Genomic DNA, 19,446 nt, shown 5'->3' on the forward strand with positions numbered 1-19,446 from the left:
CTGCATTGCGCGAGCTGGGGACAGTGGGAGCTTGGCTGAGCTGGCAGGAGTGGCAGGAGCTGGTTTCTGTGCTGAGTGCTGGGGTGACCTTTGACAGATGGATCTGCCTTGTTAGAAATTGCATTATGAATTATTCTGAACATACAAAGCTACAAAGAGTAATATAATGGACCTACCTACCACCTCGCTGAACAAATGAAGCGTTGCTCACGGCTGGAGGCCTTGAGCCCCGACCTGGGTGTTGTGTATGAGTCCCGTTGGTCCTATACTCTCACTTCGTGTGTACACGCACACACGGATGCGCACGCATGTAGCACACGCCCACTTTATGCATGTTTGTGTTCATCTTTGTACACCAGTGACTTACATCATGGTTCCGTGGCACCTTGCTTTCCTGAGCCTTCTGTCTGTACGATTCGTCTCCAGTACCACCTGGGCTGACGTGTGTAGTGCTGCTTAATTTTTGTGACTGCAGAGTATTCCGGTCAGTGTATCTCGGTGGTGGGTATTTGAGTTGCTTCCAGTGTTTTCCTTTTACACAGTGCTGCTGGAAGCATGCTTGTTATGAATCCTCTTACATGCGTGGGGGTTTCTCAAGGACGGTTCATAGCATTGGGGTTTCTGGGGCACTCGGAATGTGCCTCAACTTCACTACAGTTTGCAAAATTATTCCGTGAGATTTTACTTCATTCTTAACAAAAGTAGATCTTTATAACTTGCACGTGTCAGTTTATGTTAATATTTCAGGCATAGTGGATGGAAGATTACAGTTTAGCTGAACTAGAAGACACCATTTAAGCCTTACTGGGGGGTCCGATGCACAGAGCCAAGAGCTGATTTAAAGCGGAGGTAGACACGTGCAGTCTTTATACTTACATAAACTCCTACCGAAAAACACTGAGGTCATATTCAGTTGGTTGTGCAGCAGTTCCTCTTACATTTTTTATGCAGTTTTAACCAAAGAGCATTTTGGATTATTTTTAGATCTAGATGGCTCACTGTGGAACGATTTGTTGTATGAATATTTGAGAGAGTGAATACATGAATGAAACTGTAGAACTGAACATAAGAGCAATAAAATATAGTAGAATAAAATTAAGACCAAGTTAGTGTTCCGGAGTTGAGGTGTGACAGGGAAAGGCTATGGTGGGGGAGGTCCCCACATTCGTTTCCTGTAAACCTGGCTGGAGGCTGCAATGAATGTGACACCTGCCTTCTGCCAACGCCCCTGTCTGGTGGCAGGGTGCTGACACACGGCTGTTTCTATTTCTCTATCACAAGCTCCAAGCCAGGGGAGGCCTGATGTGCTTCTCCATGGTGGCACCTGAGCAGCCGTGTCCCTCAGGACAACCTCCGATAGTCCTCCCAGTCAGGTGGGTGTGACATACCAGTGTCAGTCATAGACTCTGCTTGCTAAAGCCTGGCTGCTGTGGAATTAAGACTGATTTCCTGAACAGAACATTCAGTTCTGGCTGGGTGCCTTGTGAGGGTGGGCCGGGAAGACTTGAGTTATGTATTCGCAAGTTCTAATAAATGCCTGGGACATATGCAGTCACTGTTGAATGTCACCTTGAGGGACCATCCAGAACATTCTGGAGGTAGTATGTTAATTTGCTAGGGCTACAGAAACGAAGTACCACAAATTGTGTGGCTCAAAACAGAACTTTGTCTAATGGCTCTGGAGGCTGGAAGTCCAAGATCAAGGTGTCTTCTAAGGCTTCTCTCCTTGGTTTGTAGATGGCCGTCTTTTCCCTGTGTCTTCACTTCACTTCACATGTCCTCTGTTTATAAGGACAGCAAATACATTGGATCAGGGCCCACACTAACGACCTCACTTTAAGTTGATCACCTCTATAAAGACCCAGGTCCAAACACGGTCACGTTCTGAGGTCCTGGGGCTCAGGACGTCAACATAAGTTTGGGGGACACAAGTCAACTCCTAACAGGGAGGGGCACAATGTAGGGTTGTGTGTGCGTTGTTAAAAGGCTACTTGCGAACAAGATTTTCAGCTGTTGGGGGGTCAGTGTTCTAGACATGGTCATACTTTCCCAGGTTTGCAGTTGCTCCTTTTCACAGATGCAAGAGCAAATTCAGTGCGACCACAGGTGTGCTCTAATACGGGGAGCTGGTTTGCTTGCTGACTTCTAGGCAGGAAGTTTCGGAGATCAGTTTAAAAACAGATTTTATCATTGGAATTCTGTATACATTGATTTTTTTTTTTCCCCTAAGAGTTTTATTGTCTGAAGCCTTGCCTTATAGCTGTCTTGTTTTTAAACTTGTTTTCAAGTTTATTTCAGTTGTTAAAATATAAATACCTTTGGTGAACACACAATGTGATATATAGATAATATATTACAGAATTGTACACCTGAAATCTATGTAACTTTACTAACAATTGTCGCCCCAATAAACTTTAAAGAAAAGTAAAATATAAATACCTGAAAATAGTTTTCTTTTTTTAGTTCTAGATTTGAAAGGAATTGTATTTGTCATCCAGAGTCAAAGTAATTCTTTTCACGCAAAGAGAGCAGAACAGTTAAAAAGAAGCATCTTAAAGCAAGCTGCAGATCTTACCCAGGTATGTGGAGATGGTTTGGGATGTCCACTAATATTTATTGATACATTTATGTTCTCCAGAGCACTTGGTCTGTAGAGAATCAATTTTATTTAGATGAGAATAACTCTTCTGACTTGTTTTGCTTATTTATATTGACTGTTTATGGTTTAAAATGCACTAGTTAATTCCTAATGCTCAAAACATCACATTCTAAATTATTATATATATTTTTCAATTTAAGAGAATTACATAATTATATAGGACTGTCATGGTTTTGTCATAAAGTATGATAAAAGAAGTGGAAGAAATAACTTTTCAAAAGCAGGGCTTAAAATAGCAGAGATAATTAACGTTCAAAATTTTGGTAACAAGTTCTAAGGCAATTTTCATGTTGAAATACCATTTTGATTAACCTTAGTGTGAGGTTTCCTCTGTGAGTCTCTTAGTCTGTTTTTTAATTGGATATCATTAATTGAACTTTTGATTTGATTTATAATGTATTATCTCAGAAGGATCACGGAGAGAAAGATCGACACGTACAGGTCTATTTTAGTAAAGTTTAAAAGAGGCATGAAATGAATTTAATGCTGGAGGTTTGGGGCAAAGGGAGCTGCACCTCGAGTTGCCATGTTGGTGCTTTCTTCTGTAGCCAAGAGACAAAAATTCCTCAGGCTGCTGCACCACCCTGCTGTGGCCTCCGGATGGAAGTGCGTGTGTGTGGATGCGTGCCAGCCCTGGTCGCCTCGGCAGGCACGCTGATGGGAGGTGTGTGTGCATGATGGATTGCTATCTTTCTGTTGGTGGGGGCTGGGAAACAGGGTTGGACGTGTCAAAGGAAAAATGAGCCGCCCTAATGATACTGAAGGCTGAGACGCTGCTGGGATTAAGGCTCGTTGTTTCATCCCGAAATGCTTTACGTACAAGATTCATCCACCCTCCCCGTGTCCTTGGGAGGACAGGGCCCTGGCTCCCTTGCTTGCAGCATCACACCTTCTCAGGGGGAGGGAAGAATTGCCTGCTGTAGGCAGATGGCTTTTTTTCGGTGGAGATTGGAACAGCTGGATGAGTCTGGAATTCTCTATCTGGAAACCCAGCTTTTAGAGAGTTCTTCTATAAACCTTTCCTGATTTCCTCAGAGAGGCAGACATGCCGCCACCTTGACTGGCTGGGCTTCTTCCGTTTGTTCTACAGAAGCAGAATCCCTAGTGGATGGACACAGGAGGCCGTTGTGGGGGCGGGGGGCAGCCAGTGGCCCACACAGTTCCTCGGGTGGTCCCGGCAAGCACTGATGGAATGTGGGTCCATTGGGCCTTGGCGGCTACACCACTGCGTGCTCAGCGACGACATCAGGACAATTATGTGTCACTCACTCCTCCATGAAGGAAGGTCTGTGCATCCTGGTGTACCCATGTGTGTCCTTGCTCTCAGAAGTACCTTCTGCCTTGGACAGGCAGGTCCGTGTGTCTCAGATTGTATACCTTCCCCACTGAATCCGAACTAATCGTCCTCGACACTCAGGTGGAAATGGCAGCCTTTGCCAGCAAAGACCAGGCGACAGAGAGTGCCCCATATGTCCTCTACAAATGGTCCCCTTTTTTATGTTTCGGACTTTTTTGTGCCAAGGGGTACTAACGACTGGCTTTCTGCCTACCTTGCCCCCACACTCTTGGGAAGCGTGGCTTCCAGGGACCTCGAGGCCGGCCGTACGTACTCCCAGGACTGGGCTCAAGTGGGAATAAGGCGTGTGGGTACCTGTTGGTGGGAGCATGGACATTACAACATGCTCTTCCTTTTCGTCCCCTTAGGGAAAGTGAGACTTGGGAGAGCGCTGCTTCTTCAGGAGGCTCGGGACCTCCACAGAGGGTAGGGCCCAGGTACAAGATTCCTGGATGCTTAGGGCTGGCTTTAGGCTTGGCAGGGCGATGGTCACAGGTCACAGGTCACATGTAAGCTGAGCTTGTCAGTCGTGGTTAGGAGTGGAGGACAGTGTTGGCGAGAGCTTCTCTGTGTCTCAGGAGTGCAGGCAGGAAGGCGGGCCGTGGAGGGCGTGGATCCACAGAGCGCTGAGGACCGGCAGGCTTGCTGCCTTTCACCAGGACAGCCACACCAGAGCTTGTGGACCAAAGTCCCTGTCTCTGGGTCACCTGGCACTTTACTTGCCAGTCATTTAAACTTGTGACTGTTCCCAGGATCACCTTGCTCTGCTGGCCTCTGTGGCTTTGGCAGATTGTACACTTAAAATTTGTTAAGAAGATAGAGTTCATGTTAAATGTTCTTACCATAATAGAAGAAAAAAAATTCAATAAAGATTCAGTACTAGCTAGGTTCGGGGTGGGTGGGAATAGGAGAGGGCTTTCTGGATGGGCAGCCAGGTAAAGGCGGCCAGGTGAGAAGCAGGAGCACGGTGTGTGTGGGCGCTGCCTGCTGTCCTGGGGTGGGGTCAGGTGGGAGGTGGCAATGAGGGCGGCCAGCCTGGACGGTTAGGCCGGGACCTGACCACAGAGGAGCTGGATGTCCTCTTGAGGACCCAGGCCTTTCCCAGGGGCATTTCTGGTATTTTGAAAGAAATGTCTTTGATGTCCAAGACACTGAGTATGTCTGGCCCCTGGCAGTATGCGTGGGAGCACCCCCAGCCCTGTTAGTAAAAGTGCTTCCTGTGAGAATTACTGCTGGGGAGAGCGTTAGGGCTGCAACCTTAGATTTGCAGTTTAAAACCGACACTCTGGTGGCTGTGAGGCGGGCAGCTTTAAGAGAGCCGGGGGAAGGGGGCGTAATTCTCAGGTGGTGGTGGTGGGGTGACGTGGGGCCAGAGCTGGGGGACATCGGCCCGTGTGGGGCTGAAGGAGAAGTCAGGACATCCAGCGGGCACTGAGGGCGGGTGGGGCCAGCCACCGTCTTCGGTTGCAGGTGACGGGCTCTCAGGGTGACAGGGTGCCGATGACTCTGATGTCTGCAGATGAAATCTGAGTGGAGGGTCAGTGGTGGGGGCTGCATGTCTGAAGCTCAGGAGAAAGGTTTGGCCAGAAGATGGTGGGTCTGGGAGTCGGCTAAGAGCTTGTAGGTGCTGCTTCCAGGGGAGCGGTGGGACCCTGGGGACCCGCGTCTGGGGCTGGGCAGAGCAGGCGCAGCCCACCCAGGACACAGAGGGCAGAGAGCAGGGGCCTCGTGCGATGGCCTGCAGTGGTCAGGCCTTTTCCCCGAGGACTCAGGAGGGGCTCAAGCCGTCCATGGCACTGGACAGTCTGTGTGGACTCCAGCCTGTATCCTCACCTCAGCAGCGGGGGGCGCCGTTGTCACTGTGGTGATTATTTTCAATTGTGGTAAAAAGCATACAACATGAAATTGGCCACTTTAACCATTTTTAAGTTTTGTTCTGTGAGGCGCATTTACATTGTGGAACCCGTTTCCAGAACTTTTTCATTTTCCCAATGAAACTCTGTCCCCACTAAATAATTACTCCCCATTTCCCCTCCTCCAGGCCCTGGGGACCCCCATTCTCTTGTCTGTCCCTATGGATTTGAGGACTCCAGGGGCCTCATGTAAGTGGAATGACACAGGGTTTGTCTTTCTGTGACTGGCTCTTTTCACTGAGGACGACGACGTCCTCCAGGTTCACCACCCGCAAAGCTGTAGCATCTGGCTGCGTTTATCGTTAGTGTTGCTTTGACCGACTCTCCTCCAGGTCCTGCTGTCCTGCTGGTGACCTCCATGCTCATTTGGGGCCCCACGTGGGTGCCCCGTGTGCCCTTTGTCCTTTAGGGCGTCCGTCCTGCCCTCGGACCGCTCTGCGCCCCTCTCCTCCCCCGTCCCCCAGGCCACCTACTCGTACAGTGTCAAACACAGTATATCAAACAACAGGATCTTCGCTGGTGCGTTATTCTCGTCTTTGAAAACTTAGAGAACAGCTCCATTCATCTGAAGTACTTAACTTTTCTTGCGCTTCGTCCTAGGCTACTTAGTTGCAATGTGCTTAGTACTTAACTTTTATTGTCCTTGCCATTTATAATTTTCACTTCAATCTGTTTTGTAGGTGACTCACGTTGCCACTAGGTGGCAATATTGGTTTTGCATTTCCAGACTCGTAATTAAGCAGTATCATTAAGCAAACCCCTCTCCCCTAGCATTTAATTTCTGTAATAATAAGAGGAATATGGACTAAAGTAGTAAGGAAACCGCTCTTTAGTGATAAGATAGTCTGCTTTCCCTATTCTGAAATTCTTTCCCAGGACGGAAGCTAACTGAGCACTAAAGTACTGTAAGTCCTCACTTAACATCGTCCATAGGTTCTTGGAAACTGTGACTTGAAGTGAAAGTACGTACAAGGAAACCAGTTTTACCCTAGGCTGATTGATAGAAACAAGAGTTAAGTCCCCATGGCATATTTCTGCTCACAAAAACATCGCCAAACTTCTAAATAAAGGTCCAAAACCCTTCTCATATTAAGCACTGAAACCAACGTGAACTCTACATCCACTTAAGAAAGATGAATAAACACAAGATTTTCCAGCCCGCTATTCCAGTTCAGGGTTGCAGTGAATGGAGCCCATCCTGGAACCTCAGGGCGCCAGGCGGGACCCACCCTGGACAGGACGCCCTCCCGTCACAGGGCCTCGCACCCACTCACACGGGGACAGTGGGATGTGGGGACAGGGAACCAGAGTTCCTGGAGAAAACCCACAGGTTGTCTCTGCACACAGACAGAGGCCCTGGCAGGGAACCGATATTCGATATTCGGTTCTCATCAATATTGTTACAAAACATTGAACAGGCAGCATTATTCGAGGACCTGCTGTAGTTTGGAGAAAATGTCATCCCTCAGGTTCAGTTCACTCAGTAGATCCGAAGTATCCTGTTATGACTTAGATCATATATGTTTGGATTAACAGGTCTTTGGGTAGTTGAAGTAGCCCAAAAGATTTTAGAGCGGGCAGCTGTATTTGGTACTGGTTCCTTTCTTTCTCTTTATAGACTTCTTTATCCTACATGTGTGCTTAAAAGTTGAATTGATCCCACAAATAGCATTTTAGAGATCCAAAGAGTGTTGACAGCTAACACAGGGGCTGCAGACAATACTTGGGGCGATGATGAGGTACCCTGACCTAGATCTACATGCAAATAGAGAAGTGAGATTGAGTTCTGAGATGCACAGAAGGAGGATGCGTATTCTGGAGGAAGAATGGACAGCTCGGTCATCAGCCATGGAAGCTTTGAGACTTGGAGGTGGAAGATGGCAGGGCATCCCCAGCACCGTGGCAGGGAGTGCTGGGTTCTTCGAGGAGGGGACGGTCCCATGGTTTGGCAGGTGTGCACTATATTCTAATAAGCAGGCTGTGTGGAGCCAGAAGGCCTGAACCGGGAAGCCTTCAGGTAGCAGTTTTGGGTTTCTCCATTGATTTGTCCACCACGGGCATTCACAAAAGTGGCTCAGTCGGGGGGGGCGGGGGTGCAACAGCAGTCAGTTTGATAGTTTGAATATTTATCTGATATCCCAAAATATCTGTTCTCCCACACTACCAGATGTCTGGAATTATTGTTTGTTTATTCATTACTGTGGTCAGGTTGTGCTTGACTACAAAGTCTGCCCCAGAAATGAAAGTGCAAAAATGTAATGATTTCTGTGATTATTCATCTGCTTCTAGATGGTCTCTTTGCTTCGTCAAGTAATTACCTGTGCCCATTTGGCCTCAAGGCACCAGAATGTGGTCTTACTAAAAACACAAACATTTTTCATCCTTATAATGAATGAATATACAACTTTCTATGTGAAATTTAATCCTGTACTTGGAGTTGTTTCTAGAGTGGTGAAAGCGTTTTCGTTTTCTGAAATAATTGGGGTCATGGTAAGTTGTTATTCTCGTCTCCAGCTTTCAAACTGGAGTTTATAATGGCTTTGAAGTTGATAATGATGTGTTTCTTCCAATCAATAAGCCAGCAGACTTCACTAATGGTACTTTCGTGTGTGGAGTACCATTCTGGATTGTAGTGGAGCAAAGGGTTAGAGAGGAATTAGGAAAGATTCTAATTCTTTGAATTATTGACAAGATAGATGGTAACTCTTTCACAATAGAAAGGACTATGTCACTGAGTAGAAATTAGAAGTCCAGAGTAAGTAGTATGTGAAAATATTTATTCATCCAATATTCATTGGGCATCTACAGTGACATAGGTACTGTTGAATGTGAAAGGGCATCTCTAGGTAACTCATGGGGCCCTCGAGAAAGACAGTGCCCATTGGAAGCTGTTTAAGGAACAGAACGATACGTAAAAAGCACGAATTAGTATAGTGCTGACTGTGTGTGAAACCCAAGAAAATACAGAAGGAGGACTTGTCAAATCAGGTGGGAAAGACAGTGGACATGAGCTGCAGGTGTTGGTTTGGAGCATGGACCCGGGCCTGGATCATGGGGATGTGGATTGTCAAGAGTTTACTTTTGGGGGCCCAGGCAGAACTGGTATTTGAGGAGGCACAGTGTGGGGACAAGTACAGTGCATGTTAGCAGTGGAATGGCAATCTTTTTAGAGTGGAACAGAAGGAAAGCAAAGTGGGTGAGACGGGGAGATGTGGGGGACAAACATGGGGTTCTTAAGTGCACATCTGTAGATGTAAGGATACAGAGTTTGAAGAAATGCTGTTTTTGTCCTGAGCTTATGTCCCCGCATGACAGGTGGAAGGGCCATGTGATGTTACAAAATTGACTAAGGGTGCGCGGACACAAAGCCACTCGGATGCGGGGATCACAGAAGTCTGTAGGAGAGTTCCTGTGAAGACCTCCAAATTAATCAGGCACTTAATACATTTCATTTTAAATGCCTACTATGTGCATATAGCATCTGGGTGTCCCTTATGATTTGACTTCTGTTTTCTGAACTTAAAAAAAATCCTTTCCTGAGTAGATGTTTGCATGAAAAATCGTCTGTTTTGTATGTTACACGAAGTGGGCGCAGACAGCTCAGAATCTGGCGAGCTCTCCAGCACAGTGTCTTATGACGATGGGGTGGAGAGGTTGTCACAGGGAGAGTCTCTTTTACCTTCTGGGTCTTGGGGTCCAGTAACCAAGGGGATCCTACACTGAGAGAATTTTGACTGAAGCTTCAGAAGTGTGTCAACATTTGCCTAACATTAAGGAAACCATTATTGTCTCCAAAGGAGTTTCAAAATATGATGAAATCGGAAACAATAAAGGAAAGAAGATGAAGCATCATTTTGTGTGTGTATTTTTTTTAGTAGGTCCTAATAAAATAAGGATTTGTGCACCATTTTGAAGACCCTGAAGTGTGACCTTTAACCTTTGCACAGGGCAAGGGTCATGCTAGGTTGGGAAATCACTTTGTTGGGGAACAGGGAGGTGAGAGCTGGCAGAGGGAAGGATGGAGTCTGGAATGACGCAAGACCTGGGATAGGCCGGAACCACAGGTAAATTATGGTTCCATTTTTAAGGCAACCTGCAAATACAGAAAAACAAACTGAGAAGTGGGATATGCTTATAAGGTTTTAATTCTGGAGGTTGGTACAGCTGTAAATTACATTTTATGGTAGGTGTTGGAGTACATTTTTCGCTTTAGGCCAAATGGAGCCCGGCTAGCTGCTGCTTAGAAATCTTCCCCCTCTCTCACCACCCCCGACTAGAGAGCTTCAGATGGGAACACCCACTTCTAATTTTACTGCCTTTTTCTGTGGTATGAACTTTATTTAAAACCTGGCAGACTCTTAACCTTACAAATAAATGATTCTTTTTGCTTGCTCACAGAAAGTTTTGGAAATCACTATTTTCTTGAGAAGAGTTAGTCAGGCCTTGACTTGTTAGTTTAAAAAAAACCCCTCATTTCCATGAAATAAGCCAGGAAAGGGAGAGCAAAACCTTTATAGATCATAGAGCAAAGAAGCTTGAGAAAGATGGCCTTGTGTCTTCTATTTTTAGGGATTTCTTAATTGGCAAGGAGGCAGCGTGAGGTACTCCCTTAAGAGGTTGGCTTTCAGAGTCGTGTCATTCTCACTAAACTTTTCTTTTTAGGTGAGAGTAATTAGATACTTAATCACTTCCTAAAAGTTTGTTTTTTGTAGTCACTGATAGTTAAGTAATCACATTAAGTTATTTGTTAAATTGGAGATTTGATGACATCGCCGTTGAATACAAATGGTCATCTATTCATTTAATAAATCTGTATCGGGTATTTACTTTATGCAGAGGCTTGGGAAAGCTGCCCCCAGAGGCGGAGCAGTGAGACCACTCCTGGGGGCAAGAGTCGCTCAGCAATAACGATTGTCTGCTCTGTGTGGAAGGCGGTGCCGTGAGTGTCCGTCTTTTTGTCTGCCCAGCATTTGAACCCCTCTCCGGACCTGAGAACCTGGCCCCGTGTGTTCTGGTGGGGGCTGGGGCTTGGCCCACTAAGAATGTCAGAGGCCAGACACTGGTCTCCCCGAGCTCGGGAGGGGGCCTGTGATGGAGTGCGTCCGGGTAGACATTATTGCCACCCAGGATTCTGAGTCTGGAGCCAGGGACCCAAAGAAGCTGGTCGCTTTAGAACTCACTGTAGTGTCAGCTTGGTTTGGACATTTGAACTGAGCCTGGAAGAAACAGTAAGAGTTTGCTAGACTCCTGCCAGGGGCACCTGTGTGGACTGGAGCCAAAGTACTGGATGGAGGCTGTCCCTTGTGGGTCTCACCACTTTTAGCGAACGGTGCCTGCCAGGAAGGTGAACTGCTGTGTGAGCTGGCATGATGGTTCACGTTGGGAAGGTGGCCTCGGAGGGACGAGTGAGATGTCTCGTGCGTGGGGCCCAGGGCTGGAGTGGAGACAGAGACTTGGAGCCGGGAGACATCCCGGCTGGCTGTCACTGCGTGCGTGTCCCCATTATTATTTTATTTGGTGCTCAAAGCCACACAGTGCTGAGCTGTTTTCAAGCGTCAGCGCATGTAAGTCTGTGAAGTACTTACTGTTATCCTCCCCATTTGCAGAGAGGAAGCCGACTGAGTGACACGCCCATGGTCACATCACTAGTGAACAGTGCAACGGGCCTGTGTGTCCTTTCCGAGTGGCCCCAAAGCCTCTTCTGTCTGTGCGGCTGCCTCCTGACACGTACCTGGGGCTCTCGTCACCGGCCGGGCCAGAGATCAGTGCAGCGGGCATGTGCAAAGAACTCCACGCTGGTTAGGTGACAGTGTCCTGTTCATGCCACCCCTTTACCTGGCTTTATTTTTCTTATCCCATTTGTCCCTGACACTATCTTTTAAATTTATTTGCTTATTGCCTGTCTCCTTCATTAGAACGTGAGCTCCAAAAAGGCAGGCACTTGGCCCTGTCTTTTCACAGCTGTGTTCCTAGAACAGTGCCTGGCACACAGTAGTTGCGCCACAAAATAGTGTCAAATCCATAATAATAACAGCTGTCACATGCATAGCATGTGCCAAGTGGAGGCATGTGTTAACTCGCTGTTGTTATTCCTATGGTAGATGACATGAGACGATTTGACAGAGGCACAGACAAGCCAAGAAACTTGCTCAAAGTTGCACAGCCCAGAAGAGATGGACTGAGGATTCTGATTAAGTACTTTGGCTCCAGAAATCAGGTCCTTAAATACTAGGCTTTACTCCCTTTCATGAATGAATGGATGGTTAGTTAAACAGATTTATAGGAGCTATAAAAATGTACGTAGTAATGCGTTTCAAAGTAAATACGTAGTTTATAAAAATAAATTTTATAAATAATGAGGTCATATTTTTCTCTTGTTAAGAAAGGACAGTTAATGACTAAGGTCTGTCTCTGGAAAAAAAAAATTTTTTTTTTTTTTTTTTAAAGATAGGCTCAGATTCCTGGAAGATATGTTATTATAGCATCATATGTAATCTCCTGGTCCATAAATAATACTGGGTTTTTAAAGGCTAGTAAATCTGTCTGATCCATGCTTCAAACAGCACGCCCCACCTCTGTGCTATCATCCTCGGAAGATACACCAACTTCTTAGGGAAGAAATTATAACAGCAAACAGATGTTAATTTTCATCCTAATTTATTTGTTGGTCTAAAAGCTCAGTTCAGCGCCTGAGAAGTATATCATAGCTGGGATTTAGAAATGCAGTTGAACTGGAATCAGTCTTTAAACTGAAGAAATATCTTGACGTTTGCTTTCTAATTGAGTGCTTGGTCTGAATGAGACTGAATTAGCTCATGTACTGCTAAGCTTATATTTTAAATTAAGGTTTGGACAAGTTATAAACATTGGGAAACAGTCTGTGAAGAGGGGAAAGGCCAGATAATGGAGTTAAATGAGTTGAATTCTTTCCAGACACAGGAAGAAAAACTAAAGTGGTTCAGAACCAAACTTGGCCAACAATGAAACTTACTTGTGATATTTTCGATGTTAATCTATTTTCATCCACGTTCAAATGCTGCCTTTTTTATTCATAGTATTTATATTTCTAGCTATACATATTCATGGTTTTTCCTCCTCATGAAGAACAAGGGGCTGAACATTTTTAGAATGCTCAGTTATGGAGTCAAACCCCTTTCTCTAATGAAGATAATGAATGTGTGTAAGAACCAGGTACTGAATTAGAGTGTTGGTTGTGAGTTTGCTTGTTTTCGGTAATTATTAGCAGCTTTAAATGTGAATATGTGCCTCGATAACAACTAGGTTCAAAGAAAGTCCTGACTGAAAGTCCAGTGGGCTTTCTGAGTTCAAAGTGCTTGTTAGGACACAGGATGAAGCTGACGATGGAAATAAAGGTAGACTTTAGTTCAACGGGACAGGTGCAGAGGCTATAAGAAGTTCAGATCACTGTAATCAAGTTTTTCTTGTTTTTTGCCTTTTCTGTCATTTACCCACATGTGGTCATTTGCATTTTTAGCTCCTTTATGCTTACCTCTGCTATGGCGTTACCTCCTTGTTGAAAGGATTTTTCCTTACCTTTCAGTTTAGAAACAGTTAAGTGGCCTGGTTCTGTTGAACAGGCATCGTTTATAAGACAGGGCTGCATGCCTGACTGTCCAAATCTCCTACACCTTTTCTTCCTTATATTCCCCTTGATTTTTCATTTGAAAACTTTCTCAGTCATTCTAGATAAAAATGCTTCACCTCTAAAAATGCCTTACGGGGGTGATACGGCACCTTTACAGAGGTCTGAATCCTGTCGTGGTGTTAAGACAGATGGAAGGAACATAAATTATGACCATTCCAAGTGGTAAGAACTGGGATAAGATCATTTGATGGAAAATTTCACTGTGACCTTTTAAATTATTTTGTCTTAGAAGTGCTAATATATGAGCATGTCTGTAAGTATTTGAGTCTTCTGTATTCACAGAATTTATTCACACACACACACACACACCCCAAACAAGAATAAAAGCTCGTGGGGCTTTTTGAGGATTAGTAGACAAAAATCTGTTTATAAATAAAGTGACCGTGGCTTCATCAAGAATTGATGAAGACCAGATTCTGTGTCAAGGGAGAACTTACTCTGTACTTCTGAGACACAGGTATTCAGACCCCTGTGGACACAGCTATGAACACAGTATACTAGTTTTTGAAGTGTTTCTATTTAGAGATAAAGAGGTACAGAAAGCTCGATTGCCATTTCTGTGTTTACCAACTGAAGCAAATATGAAATCCAGACATACATGGTTTTAGTGAACAGGAAGTAATGGAGAGAGGAATGGCCATAATCCACTCGTTATCCACAGACTTTATTTTAGCTTAGACTTCAACTCGCCCTTGGTGCTGACTAAACCTTTGCTGCTGCATTTCCGTCGTGACAGAAGTTGTTCTTAGACCATCTTTGTGCCTCTGCCTTTGTGCCCTCAGGGCCTTTTTGCTGATGTTACCTGTTTAGGAGTGATACTAGTTTAGGTATGGTACCTGTTTAGGTGTGATGCCTGTTTAGGTGTGATACCTGTTGACATCACTTACAGTTCCTCTAACTAGGAAGGATATAGTACTTGTTTGGGAGAAAAATTTTGAGGTGCATTTATTGTTCTTCAAAAGCATTTTAAAAACTAAACCATGATTTAACTACATTAAAGGATTTTTAAAGCTTATATGTAATAACTTTTGTCATCTTGACACAAAAATTTTAATTTTCTGGCTCCTTTCCAGTCTCTTCATATGTGAATTTGTTTTACATTAGTTAGAATCGTGTCTGTTCCCATTTAACATAAAGATATTTCTGTGATTATAAAGTCTTCATTATATTTCAATTGCTACATAATAGCCCATTTACTACTTATTTTCTTATAAAACTCTTTTTAGTATTTACTATGTTTCTTTTCTAGCTAGTTCATATTAGCATGCTCCCATAATTATTTGAAGTTGTATGCGTTATTAGTTATTAGTTTATTATTAATGTTAGCGTTATTAGTTTTCTTCACACATGAATTTTGTTCTTATATAATCCCTCATGAATATATCTATATATCCATCTATACATATGTGTGTATATATATATATATATATATACATATATATAGATGGATATATATAGCAAGTTTTTAAAAACAATGAAAATTGTGGCATAATCCAATCAACAGTAGTAAAACCCTGGATTACATTGGGTAATTGCTAATTCAGCTTTAGGTTTACTTTTTCTCTCTAATATGCCATGTTGTCAGCCTGATTTCCCCTTTGATTACTGTTTTGCATTTCATATTTGTACATGGAAGTTAAAATACAAAATAAAGAAATGAGGCTTGTTTGATATCCAACTCCAAAGATTTATATTAAAAACCATTTTCTTCTTAAACATAAACTTATATGAACTTTAAGACTGTTGTGGAATCTATATTAGTGCAGTAATATTTCAAATAGTTAGACATTTGTTCTTAAAGTCTCTTGACTTTAACATAGTTACCAGGAAATAGTATAAAACACAGAATACACTGATGTTTGCTGGGGGAGGTGTTAAGCTTATTAGATATCTGACTCTTGGCTGGTAAAAACTTGAAATATATTGACTAGTGTTTTACTTCAACGCTAATGTGCATAGCCTTGAAATTATGCATCTCTCTTTTTATGTATGTGTGTGCATGTGTATTTAACCACAGTTGTGTCTCACTGCTGAATATTAGTTCCTCCTATATTTATAAATTTTGAAATTCTATCATTGTGCTATAACTATTGTTTCTTGAATACTTAAGGATTATATTTCTCGTATTTATACCCCAAATTCTTTATGACGGTGTTTTAGTGCTTTTATGGCCCTTTAAAAATGTTTTTTCCACATGAGGTAAATTGGATGTTATCTCCTGTGGTTTAGCCAAAGTGTTTCATCCTCCATGTGCTACCTGTGCTGTGTATCTGGTAGAAACTTTTTAGGCCTCTGAGTTTTCTCTGACTACTTTCCTTGGGCTCTTCCCTTTCTGTCACCTTTGCAAATACACAAATTTCAGGTCAGCTCCAGGATCACTGAAGACCCTCCCCGGTAGTCGCCACACTGCTGGGTGTCTGGATGTTGGAGCGGTAGTGTGAATTCAGGCACACTCTTTTATTTCTAGTAGCTCCAGAAGAGAGAAAGAAGAGAGTAGTGTGAAGTGTAAACTGTCAGGTCTCTAAAAATTCCTGCCTTTTAAAATTGTCTTTTATTCTTTTTTAAATTGGAGTGATCATGTTGTATTGTTATTTATTTATCTTCTTTGGTAATGTTTCTTTAGGAACTCCCCAGCGTCCTTCTTCTCCATGAACTGTCTAAGCAGGAAGGTGCCTGGACCATACTTCCGCTGTTACCACAGTACGTTTACCTCAAAATGTGTCAGGTCTCGACACTTGTATGATCCCTAGTTTTGTTATCAAGAGGGTATGTTTTTTCTCAGAGCCAGTCAGTGAGGTAAACTTGAACTCCACTTTTTATGATTACTACATGAACCAAATTTCTTGATGACTGACTCCTAATTATGAGTGGCTTTTATTTTTGAATATGTCCTTATTAAAAGATAAAATGTCTATATATTTGATATTTATATTTGAAAATAATCTAACTTGAAGAACTCTAGCTGTTGTAAAACCATTAGTATGTGGCTTTCTTATAACCTGAAACTATTAACTGAAGAAAAATATAGGGAAACAGTGTAGATTTCTTGCCATTTTATATGTCCTTCCTCCATTTCCTGCCTGTTAGTTTTAAACCTTATAGTGATCTCCCTTTATAAAGTGATTAGTATCATCTGTTTCCTTTTGTCAGCTTTTCTGTAACATATAGCAGAAATTCATCGTGGATTTTCTTCTGTGAAGAAGAGACAAGAATACAAGTTCCAGAACTCTTAGAAGTGCTCAGAAGATATGACCCATCAAAGGTGAGTACAGTTTCAATACCAGTATTTATCTTTTGGGGAAATGCTTAAAAGAAGATATAATTTTCATTATGAGGTTTTTCAGCCTAATGAAAACACTTAATTTTAAAGGAAAAAGAATGGAATAATAGTTGACTATCTGGAAGCAAAGTTCAATAATTCTCTAAATTTTGTAGCTTTTAGAGGGCTGGAACTTACAATGAACTATTTTTAAATGAAAAAATATCTGTGCTAGCAATTTCAGAGAATTTAGAAACTGTAACCCAGTTTAAATGGGTTATTTCTCTTTATGAACAATGACCACATATCATTTTAGGTAAGAGACAGTTTTTGAGTGCCAGCTGTGTACCAGGCGGTATGATAGCAGTGTCTAGGACACACAGACCTGCCCACCTGGATGGAGAGGGTGCAGGAGAGGACGGCCCATTAAAGCAGCAGTTACAGTTCAAAGTGAGACATCTTGTAATAAGGAAACAGAGGGTGCTGTTAGAAGCACATAGCCAGGCATCACATTTAAGTTGGGAGGGTCACGAACGAAAGTGACATTTAATCTGAGTCCTGTAGAACAAGTAGGAGTTAACAGGAGAGAAAGAGTGTTCTGAGCAGAGGGAACACTATTTGAGAAGGTCTGGAGAAGGGATGCATCTTGCATTAGAAATGCACAGCTCCTTTCATATTTTCAAATTTGATTTTGTGCAGACATAACATTGTGCAGATAAGACATTGGGTCTTGTTTACCTCTGAATCCCTAGCACTGATCAGAGTGTTGAACACTTAGTAGATGGTCGATAAATTTGAACACTTGTAGATGGTCGATAAATATTTGTGAAAACTGTACAACCCTGTAATGTCAGCTTTCCTGTGGGGCTGTGATCAGCTCCTCAGGAGGTTCAGGAGGTTTCGAGGGCTGCCTTGGAGATATGTCAGGTGTAAACCCAGCTTTTCCATTCTCTTGGAGACGCCCAGGTCACTTTTTAGAGTTCTTTCAACTTGGAATAAGCAGAATGGGTCCTTTCTGGTATTGCTGGGCCAGCTGTCCTACCCAAGTTCTGATGACCATTCAGAGCTGGACCAGGTTTGATGAGGACTTGGGGAAGAAAGGTGGCCTCTGGCTACCTGTCTGGTGTGTTGATGTGATGTGGGCACCCAAAGTTGGGCGACAGCGAGCACCAAATTGCTTTCTCAAACTCCGCAAGTGTGTTGTTGTCATCAAACCACCACTTTCGATGTTAAATGCTTGAAGGATGCATTATGATTTCTCTTCATGCCTTTGCCTTCTGGGAAGATAACAGATATCATTCAATGAGAAAGTTGTTAGGTTAAAAAAATAATTCCTTCAAAGGATAGAAAATTACGACCATGTCTCATCCCGTCGTCTCAGATGATGCTAACCAGCATCTATGCACTTTTTGCCATGTTTTATGTAAAACATTTGTTAGGCTTTTATGTTTTCTTTTGACTTGGGAAAAACTCCCAAATCTTTTTGAGGATGTAGGAGTTTTAATCTCCTCCTAGTGTTCATTTCACCTGCAGATTATTTTTCCATTATCCAAAGCTCTAATTCCGTACAGTGAGTGACTCACTGTGCTTTTTAATGAAAATTGGAATAATAAATTCAAAAGTTCAAAGCAAGTTCAGAGGCAAAATGAGATGTTCCCCCCTCTTTTCTGAACTCTCCCATGTGAAAAAAAAAACCTAGGATGCTTTATTTCTTTTGAAACTAGTATTTGGGAATAAAAATTACATAATGTTGAAATTTTAGAAAAGGAAGTATAAAGCAAACCTGGCTTTGATATTGACACAAATAAACTACATAAAAATAATATGATGCAGTATGTTAGAGTATCAGTTATTTTGTTTGAATCTGACATTTTTCCCTTCAATATCTTTCTGTCATTCTTACTAATACAAGTTTATGCTGTTATACACTATTTTAAATGGAAAAATGTAATCTTTATTAAAAGTAATTAATCTTTGTTAAATTGCCTTTCTAGGTGATTTCTATAAATTTCTATAGCTTGATGAAGTCTTTCTTCCTCCCCACCCCTACTCTGCTTTCAATATAAGTGTGTATTTACTCACATGTCTTGACTTTTTTGTTATTAGTAGAGGTGAAACACAGGTCTTGGTAAAGTAATTCTATGGTACTAAGAGAACATTGTCTGAGTTATTTTATTACAGTTTATCTTGATAATAATTGTCTTTGTTATGAAGTTATTAAGAAAATCATTAAGAAAGATGGGGTTTTGCCTCTTTTCATAGATTCTATATCAATCTGTCCCTTAATATAGTTTATAATATAGTCCCCGACAAAAATGTTAAAAAAAATCTTTTATACTAAATAATAGCTGAAAACTGCCATTAGCAGTTAAAACATAAAAACATGTTCTGCATAAAGTGATGTTTGGAACAGGAGATGATAAAAGTGAAAGATTAGTGAAAAGGGTGCTGAAATACACTGACGTGTGTCTTTTCTTTAGATAAGCTATGTTGACATGGTATGTTAAATGTGATGATTTTCGTACTGGTTAATGTTTAGTAGTTTGACAAAGTGCTATATTATTGATTTAGAAAAACGATGTTGAATTGTCCATCTCAAGCCAGGGCCATTTG

The 19,446-nt window shown here is 42.6% G+C and overlaps 1 protein-coding gene across 2 annotated transcripts in view; it reads left to right on the forward strand.

Moving 5' to 3' along the window:
• Positions 1 to 19,446, forward strand: part of B3GLCT (beta 3-glucosyltransferase) — an 89,283-nt gene that overhangs the window by 24,285 nt on the left and 45,552 nt on the right. For both annotated transcript variants that reach the window (XM_033104554.1, XM_033104553.1), the window contains exons 4-6: positions 2,464 to 2,579; positions 16,198 to 16,274; positions 16,725 to 16,836. In XM_033104554.1, coding sequence (XP_032960445.1) covers positions 2,464 to 2,579; positions 16,198 to 16,274; positions 16,725 to 16,836 — 305 coding nt within the window. The remainder of the gene's footprint in view (positions 1 to 2,463; positions 2,580 to 16,197; positions 16,275 to 16,724; positions 16,837 to 19,446) is intronic.

The sequence above is a fragment of the Rhinolophus ferrumequinum genome, chromosome 4 (genome assembly GCF_004115265.2).
Source record: "Rhinolophus ferrumequinum isolate MPI-CBG mRhiFer1 chromosome 4, mRhiFer1_v1.p, whole genome shotgun sequence".
In the NCBI taxonomy this organism is placed as follows: Eukaryota; Metazoa; Chordata; class Mammalia; order Chiroptera; family Rhinolophidae; genus Rhinolophus; species Rhinolophus ferrumequinum.